This window comes from Onychomys torridus, chromosome 5 (genome assembly GCF_903995425.1).
Source record: "Onychomys torridus chromosome 5, mOncTor1.1, whole genome shotgun sequence".
In the NCBI taxonomy this organism is placed as follows: Eukaryota; Metazoa; Chordata; class Mammalia; order Rodentia; family Cricetidae; genus Onychomys; species Onychomys torridus.
The window spans coordinates 44,528,339-44,542,101 of NC_050447.1; the positions used below are offsets into that span (position 1 = coordinate 44,528,339).

Genomic DNA, 13,763 nt, shown 5'->3' on the forward strand with positions numbered 1-13,763 from the left:
GACACAATAGATCTGGTGCATAGCCAGAGTTTTACAAGAAAAACAAATGGCTATGTGTAAATTCAAGTGGAAATCTCCTTGATCAGAAGAAACACAAGGAAGCAGGGCTGCGAAGAGTCAAGACTTTATGCAATTCAACCAGAGGTTCTGCAAAGACCCACAGTTTTATTCCTGCAAAACAATACAGTCAATCACTTGAGACAATGTACACACACATACACCTCAGATCCACTCTTCTACTATGTGATTGTTAGTTTTAATTGTAAACAAGACACAATGTAGAATCATCACTGGGGAAGAGAGTCTCCCTGAGGGATTGTCTAGATAGGTTGGTTTGTGGAAATGTCTATGGGAATTATCTTACGTTAATTGACGTGGGAAGACTCAGCCTAAAGGTAGAGGCACCATTCCCTAAGCTAAGAACTGAATTGCATAAGGACTAGTGAAAACGAACCAAGCTTAGGCATCCTTTCTCTCTCCTCCTCCCTCTCCCCGTCTTTCTTTCTCGGCTGAGTGTGGATCTAACTAGCTGCTTCAAGCTCCTGCCTTGATTTCCCCACAGTGATGATTGCAACCTGGAATTGTGAGCTAAACTGAACCCTTTCTCCTAGCTACTCTTTGTCATGGTGTTTTATCACAGCTACAGAAAGGACTCTAGACCATCCTACAACCCTTTCTAGATCGCCTCAGCTTCAGTACCAAATACTCAGTGATAAGTGAAATCAGTTAGTTTTGACATGAGCACCCTTCCTGCGTGCTATCCTAGCCATAGTGTTCTATGGCTTCTCACAGATAGTACTGCATCTCACGTGGGTATTATAGTGCATCCACGTGGGTATCATAATCTCACCTCCAGGCATTAGAATGGCTGGCTGCACCTGCCTGGTTCCAGGGACAAGTGGTCGCCACATCTCCAGAAAACATGGAAAGGGGGAGACATCGGACTCACGCAAGACACAGGAGTTCCCTTCCCACCATGACCCCATTGCCTTGAGCTACATCGGGAAGGAACGCCCTCTGCCTGCCTTCTAGAACCTTTAGCAAGACTAGGAGGCAGCCTGCCAGAGGCTGGGAGAAAAAAAAAAAAAAAAAACGGGTTCAGACACAACCTGACAGTTGCGCAGGCGCAGCCCCACAGCTTTCTGGGAGCCATTTCCTGCCTGGTTTCCTAGCAACAGGGAAGCGTTGTTGACAACCACAGAAACTGCAGCTCAGGCTTGAGAGTGGAGTTGTCCCACCCGGCGCGATGGTAAATCCGGCTGGGTCCATGTCTGGGTATGGGCACAGCTGTCCTGGGAGGGTCTCATTATTTACGGGATGACAGCTGGAAGGGGCGCTATTGAGAAAGGGGAGGTGTTGAGATGAATCTGGGAGCCAGGAAAGTTTTCAAAGAACAATAGAGATGAAGGAGAAAGGTCCCAGGCTGAGAAAACTGGACCGGGAGAGCAAGAGAATGGGAAAGGAGGGGAGCAAGAGACAAAGAGGGAAGAAAGGAAAATCGAGAGGGAGGGAGGGAGGAGGAATGAAGAGAGGAAGAAGGGCAGGGAAGGAGAGAAAAAAGGAGGGAAAGAAGAAGGATGAGGAGGAGGGGAGGCGAAGGAAGAGGAGAGGGGGAGGAGGATCAGGAGGAGGAGTAGATAAAGGAGGAAGAGGAAAGGAAAGAAGGAAGGAAGGAGAGGAAGGAAGGAAGGAAGGAAGGAGAGGAAGGGAGAAAGGAAGGAGGAAGGAAGGAAGGAGAGGAAAGGAAGGAAGGAAAGAGAGGAAAGGAAGGAAAGAAGGAGAGGAAAGGAAGGAAGGAAGGAAGGAGAGGAAGGGAAGGAGGGAGGGGGAGGGAGGAAGGGAGGAGGGAGGGAGGAAGGAAGGAAGGAGGAAGGAGGGAAGGAAGGAAGGAGGAAGGAGGGAAGGGGAGGGAGGGAGGAAGGAAGGAAGGAGGAAGGAGGGAAGGGGAGGGAGGGAGGAAGGAAGGAAGGAAGGAAGGAGGGAGGGAGGGAGGGAGGAGGGAGGGAGGGAAGTTGGAGGGAGGGAGGGAGGGAGGGAGGGAGGGAGGAAGGAAGGAAGGAAGGAAGGAAGGAAGGAGAGGAAGCAGAGGGAGAGAAGGGAAGGGGAGAGAGGAGGGAAGGAGATGGGCTTAGGGACTCTCCGGAGGTTGCAGTAGGGGCCTCTGGACGTCAGAAGAGAAGCACCCTGGAGGAGAGGGGGGAGTGAGGAGTGGAGAGGAGCAATGGAGGGAGAGGGGTCGGTGACTTCGGAGAGCTGTAGACACTCCCCTAAGATGGTCAGAACTGTGGTGGTTTTGGGATCTTCCAGGACAGACAGAAGTAGATCAAGAAGTGCCAAGTTTCACCCCATGAAAAAGTCTCCTTTTCCTTCTTTCCTTCTGTGTTTTGTTTTGGTTTGGTTTGGTTTTTTGTTTGTTTGTTTGTTTGTTTGTTCTTTGTTTTGTTTTTGTCCAAGGTTGTGTATGGGACAAAACAAGTCCCTGTCACTGTCAGGTGCTTGATATTACCATCATTAGTAATGTCTCATTTTCACTTTCGGAGAGTACCTCAGGCTCAGGACTTTCATGGTAGTGAAATATAAAAATATGCTTTCTTCTTTGTTTTTACCATTGTTTCAATTTGTGACAGGGAGCCAGTTTATAACCTGTGGTAGCAATGAATAGTCTCCTCTGCAGATGTATTTCTCTAAGCTTTAGGCCATGGTATAATTTAAAGAACATGCTAATTAAATGTTAATAGTATCCATAGTGGGGAAAGCCATGAATCTAGCATGGCATTTCCTCAAATTCATACCTGCTCTGGTGATGGGGAAGACATGTAAGTGCTCGCTCACATACACCTTGGGTGCAAAAGAAAACTGGTCTCTGACTGAAATAACCTAACGTTCACTTGTGAGATGCTGAGAAAGAAAATAACAGAATACATTCTCATCAAACGACTATCAGGTCGAGTGGGGCATGGATGTGCCTGTCTGCAATCCCAGCACTATGGAGCCTGAGGCAGGAAGATTGCTGTAAGTTCAAGACCAACCTAAGCTACACAGTGTGAAACCCTGTCTCGAAGGAAAAACCTCAACCTAAAAAATTATATTTTATGAGACTAAAGAAATGGCTTGGTGTTTAAGAGCACTAGCTACTCTTTCAGAGGACCTAGGTTCAATCCCCAGCACAGCATGTTAGCTTACAACTGTCTGTAACTCTAAGTCTAGGTGATCTGATGCCCTCTTCTGGCCTCCACTGGCACCAGGCATGCACATGGTGCACAGACATACATGCAGACAACATTCATATACATAAAATAATAAAATATATTTTAAAAAGAAATGTAAAGATTTTCAATGTGCTGTTGGAAAAAGCACAGGGACCACAGTGGTTTATGCACAGTCAGCTTATACAGGTGAACATAAAACCCAGCCATGGGGTCCCAGTAATTCACAGTGGAATATTCAGCTTAAACCAAGACACAAGCCACTGCAGTCAGGAGACCCCAGCATCCTACAATATGCTGCTTGCATAGAATGCCTTTTGTACATTGAATCACCAGAATGAATCCCCAATGGAGGTGACAGATGAAACTAAGATGTCTCACTAAGGGCAGCTTTTGGACACTCAGAGGATATAGTGTTGATCGATAAATATTAAAGGATTATGACACACAAAAGAAAATTTCCTAAATACAGAAATGGGAGCTACTAAAAGATGACCTATGGTAGATTTCTGGCCAATATAAAAAACAAACAAACAAAACAAGCACTACTTGTCTAGCAAATGAGGATACTTCAGCTTCTAGGGAGGATCTCTGTCTCTGCTGGGGCTGAAGTCTGGAAATCTGTCTAGGTTCTCTGCAAGTGAAGGCTTCTTACACAGTTTCCATGTGAGGTCTAACAGTTTCAAACTTACCTCTTAAATAGCCGAGCATATTGCATCCAGCCCTCAGTCAAAGAATAGGGGACTAGGTATCTTCCTAGATGTTCTCTGTAGAGTTGATGTCACCACAGAGACCCTTCTGGCTAATGGTGACCCTAATCTCTTGCAGACAGAGGTGGAGGAAACCCTCAAGAGAATCCAGAGCCACAAAGGGGTCATTGGAACCATGGTGGTCAATGCAGAAGGTAACTCTTGCTGTAGGCTGAATGGGCCCCAACACAGAGGCTCACTGGAGACCCATTTATTATCTTAAGAGTGAAGACACTTACCTTAGATTCCAAACTCAAAAGCATGTTTTGTCTGTCCCAGCCCTAGCAGTTATTCATCAGACATCTATGGGATACCTACTGTATACCAATCACTCATCTAAGACACGCTCCCTACAATGCCTGTGTACCCCTAAGAAATACTACACGGTGTCTTCTTCAGAAACTCTGGGAATTCACATCACTTCAGGAGGGCCAGCAAAACTCTCTTGTTGAAAGGAGAGAAAATTATGTGATTGGCAGTTTGATTTTGGCTTAATGTTTAAAGGCTACAGTACAGGGCTTCAATATTCATTTAAAATTAAAATGTTCCATTATCATGTTAGGTAAAAAAAAAAAAAAGTTTACAATTCATTTTTATTCCTTTTTCTTTCTTTTCTTTTCTTTTTCTTTCTTTTTTTTTTTTTTTTTGAGCTGAGGATCGAACCCAGGGCCTTGAGCTTGCTAGACAAGCACTTTACCATTGAGCTAAATCCCCAACCCTTTTATTTCTTTTAATGACAATTTTAATTTGTTGTTTGAACATTTCATGCAAATATCTTTCATATGTGTATATAATATATCTTAGTCATCTCTCTTCCCCACTGCCCCCTCCAAGTCTCCCTGGGATCCCTCCAACACAAGAACTCATTTCATAGCATTTTTGAATAGCCCTGTAAATAACAGGCAGGAAGGAATAATTCATTCCCAACTATGAGATGTGGGTACTCACCTGGGACTCACTGTCTCTGAACCATCCATCAAGAATCTACACAGTGGCTCAGTGGGCAAAGTGTGCTTGCGGACAAGCCTGAAGACCTGCGTTCTACCCCCAGCAACCATGTGGTGGAAAGAGATAACTGACCCCAACAACTTGTCCTCTGACTTCCACATATGCATGTGTGCAGGTGCAGGTGTGCACACAAGTATCCGCCCCCTATAAGAAGACTCTGCATAGCATGTTCCCTGGCTCATTGCTCCATGTTCTGCCTCTCAAAGGTCCCTGCTTATCCCTCTGCTAAGTTGGGCATTTGTTAAGAGTGAAAGTTACCAACATTTCCAGAGAATTCTTTGAAATAAGAGTAGCCACTTGTAATAATTCACAGTGGGTACAGTTGTAGATTTGGCTGATCCCTAGATCAGTGTTCTGGTGTAATCCACTAGTAAATGGTTATTGTGCAACTGCCACCTAAGAGACTGGTGAAATTCTGTGCTCTGTCTCCTTGTCATCAAGGATGGAAAATAACCTGGTGGCTGTGGCAGTTAGCGGAGAGGACCATCAAGTGCCAAGTTCAGCTGCCAACAGTTAATAGGATTCTAACTAAAGAATTTCTGAGAACTTTGATTTACTTGCTTGATATTTGCAGAGGAAACATTTGGCTTGTTTTATAAAATAAAATAAAATAAAATAGTTCTGCCAAATGCATGAAGTGATGGGCACTACAATAAATTCATTGAGCCTGAGGAATGAGGAAGAAGGAGTTAGGGTTGTCTGTACAAGAAGTCAAAAGCTGGGCTGTGTATCCAGGAAGTGGTCAGCTCTTGGTGTGGCCCTGGTTAAATGGACTCTGCTCCCTAGTATCTGCTACAGAATCTCCCACCCTAACTTACAGGAGCTACCTGTGTGATGTAACAGAGGGGCCTTGTGAGTTTGCTTCAGCTGTGACAGCAAATACCACACACACCTTTGTTGGCTTTGAAGAGTAGAAAAGGGGTCTGGGGAGATAGATCTGTCAGTTAGGTGTTCGTTGCACAAGCATGAGGACCTGAGTTCGAATCCCCAGCACCCATATGAAGAGGTAGGTGCAACATCTGTGCTCCTGGAATACAAGTATTTGGGGAAGAAGAGACAGGGTATTCCTAGGGCTCCCTGGCCAGGGAGCCTAATGAGCCAGTAAGTTCCAAGTTCTGTGAGAGACACTATTTCAGTAAAATTCAAGTAAAAGTGATGAGAAAGACTCCCAATGTCAACATCTGACCTGCACATGCATCCATTTACACACACACACACACACACACACACACACACACATACACACATTCACACACACACACACACAAACACCTCACCAAAAATTTATTATGTCTCTACTTGGAAGGTTGAAATTGAGGCTTCACTGGGCCATGGTCTTTCTGAGGAATCTGTGGCTGGAGACCTCCTGACCTCTTGTGCATTTCTAGTAGTAGTCAATAATCAGCTTGCTTGGCTTACAGACACATTACCCAAGTCTATAGCTATGAAGGCCCACTCTAACCCAGTAGAGCTTCATTTGAACTGATCACTTCTACAAAGAACCTCTTTCCAAACAAGGCTGTCTTCTGAAGTTTAGGGAGGACTTAAGTTTGGGAGAACACTTCAACCCAGTACAGGAACAGTCCTGTGGCACCCAGGCCAATGCCTCTAATGAGTTTTCCTTGGAATGCCTTAATCTAAAGCATCCAATGCTGGTGAGGTGCATCAGATGTCTGAAGAACACCGCATCAAAGAGTGATGGAGAAAAGATTTGGATCCAGGGAATGAAGCAACAGGAAGCATTTTTGGATAGTTTATGCAGCCAGATAAAGTAACTCCAAGTAAACATGGGGAGCTGCGGGAACCTGCATGGGACCGAATCAGGCCCCGCTGAATGTGGGTGACAGCTATGTGGCTTGATCTGTTTGTGGGGTCCCTGACAGCAGGACCAGGACTTATCCCAGGTGCATGAACTGACTTTTTGGAGCCCATTCCCTGTGGTGGGATACCTTGCTCAGCCTTGATACAATGGGGAGGTGCTAGGCTCTCCTTCAACTTGGTATGCCAGACTTTGTTGACTACTATGGGAGGCCCTACTCACTCTGAGGAGTTGATGGGAGATAGAGTGGGAGGGAGGTGAGGAGGCGGGAGAAGGGGAGGGAGGGGAAACTGGGGTTGGTATGTAAAATGAAAAAAATTTAATAAATAAATATATATATATATATATAAAACATGGGGAGCTGGGGTGTGGCTCAAGTTGTGGTGTGCCTGCCTGGCATGCATAAAGCCTTGGGTTCTACTGAATAAATACAGCTTAGTGGAACAGGCCTAGAATCCCAGAATTGGGGTGATGAAGCAGGAGTTCAAAGCCATCCTCGGCTAGCTTGAGGCCAGCCTAAGCCTCATGGTGCCCCATCTATAAACAAACAAACAAACAAACAAATAAATAAATAAATGAATGAATGAATAAATGAATGAATGAATAAATAAATAAATATAAATAAATAAACCAAAACAAAACATAAAAAGAATAATGAAGGAAAAGTTCAGATGTTGGAGTGATTCTCCCCAAGTAGCGACATTAGAAGTAAAGTTTGCTTTCCTGCATTTCTCAGTGAAAATTCCTCTCAATTTCTTGATGAAAGCAACAAAACTATTATTTTTAATACCATTACCTTTCCCTAACTGCCACTAGAACAATATTATGTTAAGAATCAGGGCACTTTTCAAGGGTTCTGGAAACTTGATTTCTACCTGACATCAAATTAACCCGTTCCCCAGCTTATTTTTGTGGTGAGGTGGTCAATGACCCCAGTGTGTCAGGGCTGTTTACTAATGGTATGTGGTATAAGTTGTGTGACCTCAATGTAATAAAACTGTCTTAATAGCCTTCTCAAGTGTTGCTGGAGGCATCTCTTACTACAGTTCAGCTTCACAGCCTTCAGAAGTCCTGGGCAATTTAGTACTAAAAGCAGGTCCCCAGGACACAGTTGCCACCCTCTTGTTCTCTGCTAGTGGCTGTGGTTGACAAGCCTCGCAGACAACATGTTAACATCATTGTCAGCTTGCCTTGTAGTTAATTAAGTAGGTCTACTGTGTTTATCCAGTTAGATAGCATCACATACCAGGTTGTGTACTGATGAGCCTTTGCTTTGTTTCTAAGACACAGGCTTCCTATTTAAGACAAAAAAGGAGACTCCATTGTTGTTTCTGAGTGGTCTAGGTTTCAACGACAGATGACAGTGAATTCTTTATTCATTTTACTTTCCCATTTATAAGAACCATCATTGTAACACCAATATGTAAATATCCACCTCCCAAGTACTCAAAGCTGTCATACAGTCTTTTATGTATAAGCCTAGTTTCTATCGGCTTTTGACTTTGAATATTCTTGACACGTCCAACAATTCATCATTTGAATACCATTAGATTTTGTCAGTCGTTCAGCCCGTTGGTTCCTTCGCTACTGAAATACAATCTTCCCACCAAAGCACAAATGCGCAGTTGCAGTGCAAAATAAAATAATGACTCCCAGCTTCTCGGGATCACGGGCTGTCATAGTCTAGAGTGGTGCCATAAATTCAACAATATCAAATTTTAAAATGTTCATATGTTTTGTTCAGGGAGCTCTGTTTTAGAAATGTTGCCTACCCAAACAAATGAATGTGCAATGACAAGTTATGTAGCCTTGTTGCTGGAAGTCATAGACTGAGAACAGCCTAAAAGCCTGTCAGGAGGTCATGTAAGTTACATGGATTACAAAGCAGACATTCAACTGCCTGTAAAACAGTTTAGCCCTGTATGTTCTACCCAACAATTTCCTAAAGGTATTAAATGAAAATGTTAGGGTGCTATTAAAATAGAAACTATACACACAAATACATATTCTTGAAGAAAGGTGGTGAACCACTTATCATTGTATGAAAAACTAGAATACAAAGCAGTAGTCAGTATTTCCTATTTGTTTACACAGTCAGGTACATGTATACACTTAAGTATGACAGAGGGTGAGGCAAGGGGTACAGCCCAACTGGTAGAGAGCTTACCTTGCAAACATGAGGCTGTGAGTTCTGATCCCAAATACCACAGAAAGAAGGGGAGGGAAAGAAGGAAGGGAGGGAGGGAGGGAAGGAGGGAGGGAGGGAGGGAGGGAGGGAGGGAAGAAAGGAAGGAAAGAAGAGAAGAAGGAGGTGGAGTGAGGAACAGGATTAGGCATAGTTTATAATGATCACATAAGTGATAATTCAAAGTGATTTTTCAATCATTTTCAGTGTATTCCTGGATAGATATGTAAAAAACTAGGACCTATGATTGATTCTCAGAAAGGAGGTGGGTGAGGCTGGAGAGATGGCTCAGTCAGTAAAGTGCTCTCCTTGAAAGCACAAAGACCTGAGTTTGATTTCCAGTGGGTGTGGTGGTTTATAATCCCAGCACCAGAGAGGTATAGACAGGAGGATTGCTGGGTTCATTGGCCAGCTGATATACCCTAACTGGTAAACTCCAGGCCAATGAAATAGTCTGCCCCACTGGGGATGTACAGCATCCCTGAAGATGACACCTGACATCCATGGTTGTCCTTTGGCCTCCACAACACACACACACACACACACACACACACACACACACACACACACACACACACCAAAGCAGGTGAGTGAACTTTATGCCACATACTGAAATTACTTTGGATCTGTTTTTATAAAAGAGCTGGCCTAAAACTCACAACCATCTTCCTGTCTGGGTTTCTAAAGAACTGCGGTTTAAAGCATTCACCACCACACCCAGCCTAAAATGCCTCTTATAGTTTGTTTTTTGTTTTTGTTTTTGTTTTTTTGAGACAGGGTTTCTTGGTGTATTTCTGGCTGTCCTGGAACTCATTCTGTAGACCAGGCTAGCCTCAAACAGAGATCCACCTGCCTTTGCATTCCTGAGTGCTGGTATTAAAGGCAAGCATCACCACTGCCCAGCTTAAAAATACTATTTAATAAATAAATTTTAACTGGTACAAAGCAAGAGCTCATTAAATACTTCTTAACTGGTTGTTTTGTTTTGTTGTTTGTTTGGTTGTTTGGTTGTTTTGGTTGGTTGGTTGGTTGGTCTGGGAGATTGGAGACAAAACCCAGGGCCTTGCATTTGTTGGACAAGCACTTTGCCACTGAGCTAAATCCCCAACCCTGACCTCTTGATTGTCTGCTTTCAAGGATATGAGAGTGAAAACATCCTATTTCTATAGTTGTGCGTGTGTTCTTCAGAAAGGTGACCGCTTTTATTTACTGGCCTGGATTACGAACAGACAGCCTAGACAGTCCAAGCCTCTGCTTCATGGTCTTGTCATCTGTGCTTTGAAGAATTTATTCTGGTTCTATTTCTTATCCTGACACTGAGCAATTCAGGCTTCAGTGGCTTCAATGTTTAAGATATGAAACAAAACTGTCTGTCCAAAAGTCTCTCTAGGACCTGGGTAGCAGGTATACTACTGCCTCCCACTGGATGCAGGTCCATGCTTTGTGACCATGCTTTGTGACTTCTTGGCTATGAAAGACAGCAGACTTCCCTTGGGGAGAAAGTGACCAAGAAATAATATTAGAGAAATGAAAGGTTTTCTCTACAGAATAGGTCACGCTGTGAAAGCTGGACAGCTGGACAGCTGGACAGCCTTCTGTTACTGTTCTGGAGACGATGTTATCGCAAAGACAGTCTAGTCTGCTTCAAAGTCAAAACTGACAGTCTCCCACAGTGTCATGAAGCCTTGATAAAATTCTAAGATAGTAATCCGTTGTCTTTGAAAAATACTCATCTTCGCTATTAGTTTCTAAAGGAAAACCTAAAAGCTGCTTTGGACTTTTGTTGACTGGCCTTATTCAGATGCTTAAGGAATTGGATAACAATCCCAGACAGACTCTTGCTGTGTGTCCCCCTGAAGTGAAGGCACACTTCGAAATGAAATCCTTAGAGTTTCTTCCTGTCTGACAGTTATCAGCATGATCAACATGATCAGATACAATGTGTGTGGAGCACCTAACTTGGTGCCCGCTGCATAATACACACTGGGAGCTGGGGGGCTCAACCAGGGCTTGACAGCTTTGAACTGTATTAACTCAGACTTGCATATTTGTCTGGCTAGGATTTTTTAATTAAATCAGTAGATTTAATCTGTTCTAATCTCATATAATACAGCAACAGAGTGAACAAGAGGCCAAATTTAATAATGCTTTAACAGAAAATGAGCACAAAACAGGGACACCCACCCAGAGAAGTCAGTCTCCTTGTTACCATATTTTTCTAACATAAAATTTGTTTGCAAAACACTATGGGAAGACTGAGAAATTAGGCAGTGCTGTCCTTTTGTGGCTCAAGTTTAAGGGAAGCAGACAAATGGCACATTATAGACCACATATTTCATAAGTGGGATGTTTTGATAATGCATATATATGTGTGTGTGTGTGTGTGTGTGTGTGTGTGTGTGTGTGTGCAATTGGGATTAAATCATATATATGATTAGGATTAAAATGATCAATTAACAGCTTCCAGATGATTTGTGCACAAAAATATTCACCACAAATTTACTATTAAAAATGTAAACTACCAAATGTCCAAATAGTATGTTGATCCTATTACAACACACCCATACAATAAAAGCATGCAGAGATGATCAGTAATGGCAATGAATTAGCAATGAATTAGCAAGGGAAACTTATGTGTTCTGACTTAAATAATGAGAATGTCACAGTCAAATTTGTAAACACCACTTGACTCAACTCTATCTAAAACTCTATATAGACACAAAAAGATGATAAAAAACAAACTATAAGCTAAAATTGATGCCAGCAGTGATATCTACCATCAGTTTTTCTGCCATTACAAGGATGAGTGATTTCCAGCAGTTTTTACAATGCACATCTCTCTCATATAATCAGGGGAAAATAACTCCAAATTAAATCTCCTCACAGGCATTCCAATCCGAACAACCCTGGACAACTCCACAACAGTTCAATATGCGGGTCTTCTCCACCAGCTGACCATGAAGGCTAAAAGCACAGTCCGTGACATTGACCCCCAGAATGACCTGACTTTCCTCAGGATCAGATCGAAGAAACATGAAATCATGGTAGCCCCAGGTAACTGAACATGTCACTTCATACTTAAAATGCTTTTCTGCCTTACTGGTTTAAGACCTTGTTTCAAAGATGGAGGGATATAGCGTCTTGTCAAGGGTATAGATGTCAATATGTAATGCAAGGCATAAAGCTCTTTGATCACAAAAACAAACATGTTTCATTCAGAAAAGCCAAACGCAAACATTGTATGACATTAGCGAATAATCCGACCTTTAAACAAGCTGAATTTTACCCATTTACACTTACTAGTTCTCAAAATAACTAGTACAGGGACTAGTACAGGGACCAGGACATCACTGGAGATGGGTTTGGAGAATTTCCAGTCTCATCTTGCTTTTGGTTCACTCTGCTTTCTGGGTGTGGTTGAAAACGCTCTCTCAGCTGCCTGCTCTGGCCCACTCAGCTGCTATGCTTCCACTCTCATTATGGACTCTCTTTTAGTTTTCATTTTTCGTGTGTGTGTGTGTGTGTGTGTGTGTGTGTGTGTGTGTGTGTGTGTGCATGCACACACACAAGCACACACGGAAGAGAGAGTGCTTTATGTGTGTGTGTCACTTAAAAATGGGCAGAAATGGCAGAATGACACAGGGGCTTTGAATAGTGGCAGAATTAACCCATCCTGGAAATAAAGTAGGAAGTGTATCCAAGGCTAGTTGTATGTTGCCACAGGTGAGTGTGACCAGCTGGTCTGCTGAAGACATGGCACAGAGTCACTTCCTTGAAGGAATTATGGTCATTGTGTTTCTGAATAATTGTGTTATGGCCACAAACCTAGCATATAGCACATGATCTCATCAGATAAGTAGATAAAGTTTTATCTGCAGCTACTGCACATAAATACCACTTGTAGAATATTTATTATAATTGGTCATGCTGGGGACAATGGACAAATGAAATTATAAATGCTGTGACAAGTCTGTGTGCTTCCAACTTCTCCACTGTGCCATTTTGATGTGCAGCCATTGTCTACCCAATTTCCATGTGGTGTTTGGAAGAGGGCAGGCTGGCTGAAATGTTCATGGATTAGATATGAATTAACTTCATTCATGTTTCTCCCTAGATAAGGAATATCTTCTGATTGTCATCCAGAACCCATGTGAGTAGACCTGCTGCAGCCAACTCCATCCTCGTGATGTTACCTGGAAGCCCTTCACTCCTCTACTCCATAATATTAACCCTAATTGAGTCTATAGACATGCTCTCCTATTTGGACAACAAAATGTTCTACATGTCTCCCTTAGTCCCTTTTGACTGTATTGTGGTCTTGTACTTTTTCTGTATAATAAACAAATTCTGCCATGTATGACCCTGTCTTTAAATCACACACACACACACACACACACACACACACACACACACACACACACACACACTAAAAAACAAAACAAAACAAAACAAAAAACTAAAGGAGAATCTATAATGGCAGCAGAGGTGTGGCAGCTGAGGAGGCCAGAGTAGCTGAGGGAGCGTTTTCAATCACACCCAGAAAGCAGAGTGAACCAAAATCAAGATGAGACTGGAAATGGCCCAAGCTTACCTCCAGTGCCCTACTTCCTCCAACAAGGTTCCACATCCCAAAGGTTCTCAAACAGCGCCACCAACAGAGACCATGTGTTCTCATTCAAAACACCACACTAAAGGTCATTCCTTCAGTCTAGAAATTTCTGTCACTAAAGTTAGAACTCTCATTTTGCCTGTTTCTATGACATACCACAGATTTTCAGAGGAGCACTAAAGAAGCT

General features: G+C 43.0%; 1 protein-coding gene across 1 annotated transcript; it reads left to right on the top strand.

Annotated features, from left to right (window-relative positions):
* The first annotated feature begins 1,192 nt into the window (after positions 1-1,192).
* Dynlrb2 (dynein light chain roadblock-type 2) lies at positions 1,193-13,354 on the top strand. The gene is made up of 4 exons (XM_036188689.1): positions 1,193-1,249; positions 4,035-4,110; positions 11,854-12,021; positions 13,082-13,354. Exons 1-4 carry the CDS (start codon positions 1,247-1,249, stop codon positions 13,123-13,125), a joined length of 291 nt encoding a protein of 96 aa, XP_036044582.1. The 5' UTR covers positions 1,193-1,246; the 3' UTR covers positions 13,126-13,354.
* The last annotated feature ends 409 nt before the right edge of the window (positions 13,355-13,763 follow it).